Genomic DNA, 9,902 nt, shown 5'->3' with positions numbered 1-9,902 from the left:
CCCCCAAAACCTCCTCCACCCATTTTCCCCCTCAAACTCCTCATTTTTTCCCTCAAAACCCTCCATTTTCACCCCCAAAACCCTCATTTTTCACCCCAAAACTTCCGTCCCCCATTTTCCCCCTCAAACTCCTCATTTTTTCCCTCAAAAACCTCCATTTTCCCCCCCAAAACTTCCCTCCCCCATTTTCCCCCCTCAAACTCATTTTTTCCCTCAAAATTCTCCATTTCCCCCCCAAAACCCTCATTTTTCACCCCAAAACCTCCTCCACCCATTTTCCCCCTCAAACTCCTCACTTTTTCCCTCAAAAACCTCCATTTTCACCCCCAAACCCCTCATTTTTCGCCTCAAAATGGAGGGGGGGTGTTGGGCTTTCAACCCCTCCCCCTATGGCGTCACGGCGGTGACGTCACCCCCCTCCATCCCTCTCCCCCCTCTGGAATGTTGGGGGGGTGGGGGGGGGTCCCCAAAACCCCCATGGCTGAAGCGGGAGGTGGGTGAGGGCTGGATGGACAGACGGACGGACGCGGCCTGCGCGCAGGCTTGAAGCCTGCGCGCAGGCCGCGTCCGTCCGTCTGTCCGTCCCCAGCATCCAACCATCCATCCCTCATCCCCCCCTTGTCCGTCTGTCCGAGCCCCTTTCCCCCCTTCATCCTCACCAGCCCCTCTCCGTCCGTCTGTCTGTCCGTCCACTCATCCATTTTCCCCCTTTTCCCATCGGCGCCGCGTCCGTCTGTCCGTCCAGCCGCTCTCCGGCCATTTTAACCGCGTCCAGGCGCCGCGTCCGTCTGTCCGGCCGCTCGGGGCGGGGGGGGGGGGGGGAGGTTTTGGGGGGAAAAATGAGGGTTTTGGGGGGGAAAATGGAGGTTTTTGAGGGGAAAAAATGAGGAGTTTGAGGGGGAAATGGGGGAGGGAAGTTTTGGGGTGAAAAATGAGGGGTTTGGGGGGCAAAAATGGAGGTTTTTGAGGGGGAAAATGAGGAGTTTGGGGATAAAATGGGGGAGGGAAGTTTTGGGGTGAAAAATGAGGGTTTTGGGGGGCAAAAATGGAGGTTTTTGAGGGGGAAAATGAGGAGTTTGGGGATAAAATGGGGGAGGGAAGTTTTGGGGGGAAAAATGAGGGTTTTGGGGGGAAAATGGAGGTTTTTGAGGGGGAAAATGAGGAGTTTGAGGGGGAAAATGGGGGAGGGAGGTTTTGGGGTGAAAAATGAGGGTTTTGGGGGGGGAAATGGAGGTTTTTGAGGGAAAAAATGAGGAGTTTGGGGGGGAAATGGGGGAGGGAAGTTTTGGGGTGAAAAATGAGGGTTTTGGGGGGGAAAATGGAGGTTTTTTGGGGGAAAATGAGGAGTTTGAGGGGGGAAATGGGGGAGGGAAGTTTTGGGGTGAAAAATGAGGGTTTTGGGGGGAAAATGGAGGTTTTTGAGGGGGAAAATGAGGAGTTTGGGGGGGAAAATGGGGGAGGGAGGTTTTGGGGTGAAAAATGAGGGTTTTGGGGGGAAATGGAGGTTTTTGAGGGAAAAAATGAGTTTGAGGGGAAAATGGGGGAGGGAGGTTTTGGGGTGAAAAATGAGGGTTTTTGGGGGGAAAATGGAGGTTTTTGAGGGAAAAAATGAGGAGTTTGAGGGGGAAATGGGGGAGGGAAGTTTTGGGGTGAAAAATGAGGGTTTTGGGGGGGGAAATGGAGGTTTTTGAGGAGGAAAATGAGTTTGAGGGGGAAAATGGGGGAGGGAAGTTTTGGGGTGAAAAATGAGGGTTTTGGGGAGGAAAATGGAGGTTTTTGAGGGGAAAAATGAGGAGTTTGAGGGGGAAATGGGGGAGGGAAGTTTTGGGGTGAAAAATGAGGGTTTTGGGGGTGAAAAAATGAGGGTTTTGGGGGGAAATGGAGGTTTTTGAGGGGGAAAATGAGGAGTTTGGGGGGGAAATGGGGGAGGGAAGTTTTGGGGTGAAAAATGAGGGTTTTGGGGGGGAAAATGGAGGTTTTTGAGGGGAAAATGAGGAGTTTGAGGGGGAAATGGGGGAGGGAAGTTTTGGGGTGAAAAATGAGGGTTTTGGGGGGGAAATGGAGGTTTTTGAGGGGGAAAATGAGGAGTTTGAGGGGGAAATGGGGGGAGGGAAGTTTTGGGGTGAAAAATGAGGGTTTTGGGGGGGAAAATGGAGGTTTTTGAGGGGGAAAATGAGGAGTTTGGGGGGAAATGGGGGAGGGAAGTTTTGGGGTGAAAAATGAGGGTTTTGGGGGGGAAAATGGAGGTTTTTGAGGGAAAAAATGAGGAGTTTGGGGATAAAATGGGGGGAGGGAAGTTTTGGGGTGAAAAATGAGGGTTTTGGGGGGAAAATGGAGGTTTTTGAGGGAAAAAATGAGTTTGGGGGGAAATGGGGGAGGGAAGTTTTGGGGTGAAAATGAGGGTTTTGGGGGGAAAATGGAGGTTTTTGAGGAAAAAATGAGGAGTTTGGGGATAAAATGGGGGGAGGGAAGTTTTGGGGTGAAAAATGAGGGTTTTGGGGGGGAAAATGGAGGTTTTTGAGGGAAAAAATGAGTTTGGGGGGGAAATGGGGGAGGGAAGTTTTGGGGTGAAAAATGAGGGTTTTGGGGGGGAAAATGGAGGTTTTTGAGGAAAAAAATGAGGAGTTTGAGGGGGGAAATGGGGGAGGGAAGTTTTGGGGTGAAAAATGAGGGTTGTGGGGGGGAAAATGGAGGTTTTTGAGAGAAAATGAGGAGTTTGGGGGGGAGAATGGGGGAGGGAAGTTTTGGGGTGAAAAATGAGGGTTTTGGGGGGGAAAATGGAGGGTTTTGGGGGGAAAATGGAGGTTTTTGAGGGGAAAAAATGAGGAGTTTGAGGGGGAAATGGGGGAGGGAAGTTTTGGGGGGAAAAATGAGGGTTTTGGGGGGGAAAATGGAGGTTTTTGAGGAAAAAAATGAGGAGTTTGAGGGGGGAAATGGGGGAGGGAACTTTTGGGGTGAAAAATGAGGGTTTTGGGGGGGAAAATGGAGGTTTTTGAGGGAAAAAATGAGGAGTTTGGGGGGGAAAAGGGGGGAGGGAAGTTTTGGGGTGAAAAATGAGGATTTTGGGGGTGAAAATGTGGATTTTTGGGGTGAAAATTGTGGATTTCGGGGTTTAATGTGGATTTTTGGGGTAAAAATTGTGGATTTTTGGGGTGAAAATGTGGATTTTTGGGGTGAAAATGGTGATTTTGGGGTGAAAATGGTGAATTTGGGGGTTTAATGTGGATTTTTGGGGTGAGAATGTGGATTTTGGGGGTGAAATCTTGGGGTTTGGGTGAAAATGGTGATTTTTGGGGTGTGAATGTGGATTTTGGGGTGAAAATTGTGATTTGGGGGTTTAATGTGGATTTTTGGGGTGAGAATGTGGATTTTTAGGGGTTTCATGTGGATTTTTGGGGTGAAATCTTGGGGTTTGGGTGAAAATGGTGATTTTTGGGGTGTGAAAATGGTGATTTTGGGGTGAAAATGTGGATTTTTGGGGTGAAAATTGTGAATTTGGGGTGAAAATGTGGATTTTTGGGGTGAAAATTGTGAATTTGGGGTGAAAATGGTGGATTTTGGGGGCAAAATCTTGGGGTTTGGGTGAAAATGGTGATTTTTGGGGGTAAAAATGGTGATTTTGGGGTGAAAATGTGGATTTTGGGGGTGAAAATTGTGATTTTGGGGGCAATAATTGGATTTTTCGGGGTGAAAAGGGGATTTGGGGGGTTTAATGTGGATTTTTGGGGGTGAAAATTGTGATTTGGGGGGTTTAATGTCGATTTTTGGGGTGAAAATTGTGGGTTTTGGGTGAAACGGTGATTTTTTGGGGGTGAAAATGGTGATTTTGGGGGCGATTACGATGATTTTCAGGGTTTAACGTGGATTTTTGGGGTGATAATGTGGATTTTGGGGGTGATAATGATGGTTTTTGGTGTTTTCTGCGGATTTTTGAGGTGATAATGTGGATTTTGGGTGATAATGTGAGGGGTTTGGGTGACACCAGAGCTTTGGGGACGGTGGGAAAGGATTTTGGGGTCTCCAACCTTAATTTTTGGGTCTCCGACCCTGATTTTTGGGTCTCCAACCCTTATTTTTAGGTCTCCAACCTTGACTTTTGGGTCTCCAACCCATATTTTTGGGCCTCCAACCCATATTTTTGGGCCTCCAACCCATATTTTTGGGCCTCCAACCCTTATTTTTGGTCTCCAACCCTTATTTTTGGTCTCCAACCCTTATTTTTGGGTCTCCAACCTTGTTTTTTAGGTCTCCAACCTTGTTTTTTAGGTCTCCAACCCATATTTTTGGGTCTCCAACCCATGTTTTTGGGTCTCCAACCCTGATTTTTGAGTCTCCAACCTTGTTTTTTAGGTCTCCAACCCATATTTTTGGGTCTCCAACCCATATTTTTGGGTCTCCAACCCATGTTTTTGGTCTCCAACCTTGACTTTTTGGTCTCCAACCCTGATTTTTGAGCCTCCAACCCATATTTTTGGGTCTCCAACTCTTATTTTTGAGCCTCCAACCCATATTTCTGGTTTCCAACCTTGACTTTTTGGGTCTCCAACCCATATTTTTGGGTCTCCAACCGATATTTTAGGTCTCCAACCTTGACTTTTGAGTCTCCAACCTTGACTTTTGAGCCTCCAACCCATATTTTTAGGTCTCCAACCCATATTTTTAGGTCTCCAACCCATATTTTTGGGTCTCCAACCCATATTTCTGAGCCTCCACCCCATACTTTAGGTCTCCACCCTTGACTTTTGGGTCTCCACCCTTGACTTTTGTTCCTCCAACCCTCATTTTTCGCTCTCCAACCCTGATTTTGAGGTCCCCCCCCCTAACTTTTTGACCTTCTCTCCCCCTCAGGCTCCCCGGGTGCTACCTCCTCCCCTCTCCGTGAGGTCCCCGTCTCCTCCTCCTCCTCCTCTCCTCCCACCATGGAACCCGACCCGGCTCCTCCTCCACCTCCTCCTCCTCCTCAAGCCTTCGACCTCCCGCTCATCCTCGAGGAGCTCCGCGTCCTCCAGCAGCGCCAACTCCACCAGATGCAGATGACCGAGGACATCTGCCGCCAGCTCCTCCTCTTGGGGACCCTCGAGCGCCCCAAACCCTCCTTCCCCACCAAGAACGACCCCCCTCGACCTCACTTCTTCCACCTCTTCCCACCGCGAGGCCTCAAACTGGAGCCTCGGCCTGTCGCCTTCCTCCCGGCGTTGACTGGAGCGTCTTCTTCCACCCTCCTGCGCCCCAAGAACCTCGTGGGGGACGCGGGGACCTCCCGGCACGGCTGCGGCTTCTGCGGAAAGGCCTTCGGCAGCGAGAGCGCCCGCCAGATCCACCTGAGGTCCCACACGGGCGAGAGGCCCTACAAATGCACCGTCTGCGGCAACCGCTTCACCACCCGGGGCAACCTCAAGGTCCATTTCCACCGGCACCGCGAGAAGTTCCCTCACGTCCAGATGAATCCCGACCCCGTCCCTCAGCATCTCGATTTCCTCCTCCCGGAGATCAACCAGCCGCCTCTGGTGGCCTCACAACCTTCTAAAATGGCCTCACAACCTTCTAAAATGGCCTCACAACCTTCTAAAATGGCCTCACAACCTTCTCAGGTGGCCACACAACCTTCTAAAATGGCCTCACAACCTTCTCTGGTGGCCACACAACCTTCTAAAATGGCCTCACAACCTTCTCTGGTGGCCTCACAACCTTCTCTGGTGGCTTCCCAACCTCCTTTAGTGGCCACCCAAGCTCCTCTGGTGGCCACGCCACCCACCGGGGCCACCCAGCACGTCCCTGCGGCTTCTCCGAGCCCAACCGGGGCCTCCCACCGGCTCCTGGCGGGCAACCAAGGTGGCCAAGCGGGCAACGGGGCCGCTCGGCAGCTCCCTGGGAGCCACCAAGTCAAGGTGGCCACTCAAGGGGTCAATGTGGCCACTCAGGGGGTCAACGTGGCCACTCAAGGAGTCAATGTGGCCACTCAGGGGGTCAATATGGCTACTCAAGGGGTCAATGTGGCTACTCAACCAGTCAACGTGGCCACTCAGGGGGTCAACGTGGCCACTCAGGGGGTCAACGTGGCCACTCAAGGGGTCAGTAGAGCCAATCAGGGGGTCAACGTGGCTACTCAAGAGGTCAACGTGGCTACTCAAGAGGTCAACATGGCTACTCAAGAGGTCAATGCGGCTACTCAGGGGGTCAATATGGCTACTCAAGGGGTCAATAGAGCCAATCAGGGGGTCAATGTGGCTACTCAAGGGGTCAATGTGGCTACTCAAGGGGTCAATGTGGCCACTCAAGGGGTCAATAGAGCCACTCAAGGGGTCAACGTGGCCACTCAACTGGTCAACGTGGCCACTCAGGGGGTCAATAGAGCCATTCAAGGGGTCAACGTGGCCACTCAACCGGTCAATGTGGCCACTGAGGGGGTCAATATGGCTACTCAAGGGGTCAATGGAGCTACTCAAGGGGTCAACGTGGCTACTGAACCAGTCAATGTGGCCACTCAAGGGGTCAATAGAGCCATTCAAGGGGTCAACGTGGCCATTCAAGGGGTCGCCGTGGCCCCTCAAGGGGTCAGCGTGGCCCCCCCGCACCTGGTGGCCCCTCCCCCTCCCCTGGCGGCCTTCCACAGGCTCCTCCTCTTGAAGACCACGGAGGGAAGATCTAAAACTGGAGATGAAAACACCCCCCCCGGCAAACCTCAAGCCTGGAGCTTCTTCCCGAGCCGCTTGAAGGCCTCTCCCACGTTCTTGGAGGCGCCGGCGCCGTCGGAGACCTCCAAACTCCAGCAGCTGGTGGAGAAGATCGACCCCCCGCTTCCAGCTTCACCTTCTCCGGCTCCACCGCGCCATCAGTGTCCCGTGTGCCAGCGGGTCCTGAGCTGCCCCAGGGCCTTGAGGTTCCATTTTGGACAACACGGAGGGACTTTGGGCTCGGGGGGTGGAGAACGTCCCTTCCGGTGTAAGATTTGCGGGCGCAGCTTCTCCACCCGTGGGAATTTGAAGGCTCATTTCGGGGGGCACCGAGGTGGCCCCCCGAATTCGTGTCCCCTGTGCCAGAAGAAGTTCACCAACGCCCTCAACCTCCAGCATCACGTGCGGCTTCACCTCGGGGGGCAGCTCCCCAGCGGAGGTGGGAACGTGCGGATGGAGGAGAACGTGGAGAGGGAGGACCTCGAGGTGGACGAGGAGCTCCAAGCCGAGAGGGAGCTCCGAGCGGAGAACCTCGAAGCGGAGGAGGAGGCAGAAATGGAGAGCCTCGAAGCCGAGGAGGAGCTCGAAGTGGAGGAGGAGGTCCAAGCGGAGAAGCTCCACGTGGAAAGGAACCTTCAGATGGAGAAGAATCTCCAAGCGGAGAAGCTCCAAGTGGAAAGGAACCTTCAAATGGAGGAGAAGCTCCAAGTGGAGAAGCTCCAATTGGAAAGGAACCTCCCAATGGAGAAGAATCTCCAAGTGGAGAAGCTCCAAATGGAGACGAAGCTCCAAGCGGAGAAGCTCCAAGTGGAAAGGAACCTTCAAATGGAGAAGAAGCTCCAAGTGGAGAAGCTCCAAGTGGAAAGGAACCTTCCAATGGAGACAAATCTCCAAGTGGAGAAGCTCCAAATGGAGAAGAAGCTCCAAATGGAGAAGAATCTCCAAGCGGAGAAGCTCCAAGTGGAAAGGAACCTCCCAATGGAGACGAATCTCCAAGTGGAGAAGCTCCAAGTGGAAAGGAACCTCCCAATGGAGACGAATCTCCAAGTGGAGAAGCTCGAAATGGAGGAGAAGCTCCAAATGGAGGATCTCCAAGCGGAGAGGAGCCTCCAAACGGAGGAGGCTTCAAGAGGAGGAGGAGGGGACCCCCAAAAAGTTGGGGTGTGGCGAGAGGAGGAAGGTTTGGAGGAGGAAGAGGGAGCTGAGAGGGATCCGAAGACGGAGGAGGAGGAAGATCCTGAGATGAGGAGGGGCACCAAGGCCACGAAGGACCTCGAAGGAGGAGAAGAAGGAGGAGATGAGGGCACGGGATCAGCCGAGGAGGCTCAGAAGAAGGTAAAAAAGGTTTTTTTGGGGGTCTCCTTGACCGAGGAGGTGGGTTTCCCTCCGTTTTTGGTGCCTGAACCCCGATTTCTCCTTCCTTCCAGGTGGCCCCCAAGTGGACTTGGCGCCTAAGCGGGATGGAGCCTCCGTGGAGAGGTGGAGGGGGACCTCCCCGCGGCTTTTGGGGTCGCTGTCCCCCTCTTTCGTCCCGGGGGGACCCCAAAACTCCAAGGGGGGACCCCAAAACTCCAAGGCGGGGGGGGAAAAACCCACGGGGGGACCTCGAAATGCCGAAGGGGACCCCGAAAGCGCCGCCTCCCCCTCAAGAAGGAGCTGGAGGGGGTTTAGAAGCCACCGGGGAGGACCCTAAAAGCCAAGAGGAGACGGAGAAGTCGCTTAATTAGGGGGTGGGAGGGTGGGACCCCCCAAAAATCCCTCCCTGGACCCCCAAATCCTTCTTGTTGACCCCCAAATTGCGCTCGTTTAGGTAGCAGAAGGTGATTAAAGATGGTTTGGAGCCACCTCCAAGGTTTGTTTCTCATTTCTCGTTGGGAATTGAGGTGGGGAGAGGCGATTCGAGGCTCCAAAGGGGGTTTAAGCCCTTAAAAAATGGAGTTTGGTCCCTAAAATGGTGGATTAATTGTTAAAAAGGGGTTTTAATCGCTCAAAAAAGGGTTTTTTTACCCTAAAATGGGTGTCCCCCCCTCCGATCCAGGCAGGGAGAAGGGATTTGAGGGAAAATCTTGCTTAAAAAGGGGGGTTGACCCCTAAAAAATGGTTTAAAACCCTAAAAAAGGGGGTTTAGGCTCAGAAGAAGGGAATTTAGTCTTTAAAAAGGGGCTTGAATCACTCAAAAAGGGGTTTTTTACCCTAAAATGGGTGCCCCCCCCCAGATCCAGGCAGGGAGAAGGGATTTGAGGGAAAATCCTGCTTAAAAAGGGGTTTAACCCCTAAAAAATGGTTTAAAACCCTAAAGAAAGGTTGTTTAAGCGCTGAAGAAGGGAATTTAGTCCTTAAAAAGGGGTTTTAATCACTCAAAAAGGGTTTTTTTACCCTAAAATTTGTGCCCCCCCCCCCCAGATCCAGGCAGGGAGAAGGGATTTGAGGGAAAATCCTGCTTAAAAAGGGGGGGTGACCCCTAAAAAATGGTTTAAAAGCCTAAAAAAGGGGGGTTTAAGCGCTGAAGAAGGGAATTTAGTCCTTAAAAAGGGGTTTGAATCACTCAAAAAAGGTTTTTTTACCCTAAAATGGGTGTCCCCCCCTCCGATCCAGGCAGGGAGAAGGGATTTGAGGGACAATCCTGCTTAAAAAGGGGGTTTCACCCCTAAAAAATGGTTTAAAACGCTAAGAAAAGGGGTTTAGGCTCAGAAGAAGGGAATTTAGTCCTTAAAAAGGGGTTTTAATCACTCAAAAAGGTTTTTTTTTACCCTAAAATGGGTGCCCCCCCCCAGATCCAGGCAGGGAGAAGGGATTTGAGGGAAAATCTTGCTTAAAAAGGGGTTTAACCCCTCCAAAACGGGGGTTTAGCCTCTAAAAAGGGCGGGTTAATGATTAAAAGCGGGGATTTAATGATTAAAAGGCGGGTTTAATCGCTAAAAAAGGGTTTTTTATCCCAAAAAGGGTCGTGTCCCCCCCCCCCCGCCCTTTAGCTCCAGGCGGCAAGATGGCGGCGGGCGCCCTCAACAAAGATGGCGGCGGCGGCGACGTCTCCCCCTCCGTTTCGTTATGAGCGAAGGCGGCGCCAGCGCTCAAAATGGCGGGAGAGGCGGTGCTGCCCTCAAAGAAAATGGCGGCGCTGCCCTTAAGGAAAATGGCGGCGCAGCGGACTGGCTAGAAGGGGGGTTTGCCCTCAGTCAAAATGGCGGCGGCGGCTTCAGGCGCTTCCGGTGGCGCCGAGGCGGGAAG

General features: G+C 52.5%; 1 protein-coding gene across 1 annotated transcript; it reads left to right on the top strand.

Annotated features, from left to right (window-relative positions):
- Positions 1 to 419: 419 nt before the first annotated feature.
- SALL2 (spalt like transcription factor 2) lies at positions 420 to 8,519 on the top strand. Its single transcript, XM_069879142.1, has 3 exons — positions 420 to 493; positions 4,849 to 8,009; positions 8,102 to 8,519. Exons 1-3 carry the CDS (start codon positions 442 to 444, stop codon positions 8,399 to 8,401), a joined length of 3,513 nt encoding a protein of 1,170 aa, XP_069735243.1. The 5' UTR covers positions 420 to 441; the 3' UTR covers positions 8,402 to 8,519.
- The last annotated feature ends 1,383 nt before the right edge of the window (positions 8,520 to 9,902 follow it).

The sequence above is a fragment of the Phaenicophaeus curvirostris genome, chromosome 33, assembly GCF_032191515.1.
Source record: "Phaenicophaeus curvirostris isolate KB17595 chromosome 33, BPBGC_Pcur_1.0, whole genome shotgun sequence".
Taxonomy (NCBI): Eukaryota; Metazoa; Chordata; class Aves; order Cuculiformes; family Cuculidae; genus Phaenicophaeus; species Phaenicophaeus curvirostris.
The sequence above is the reverse complement of the archived record's forward strand: the minus strand, read 5'-3'. Positions and strand labels throughout refer to the sequence as shown.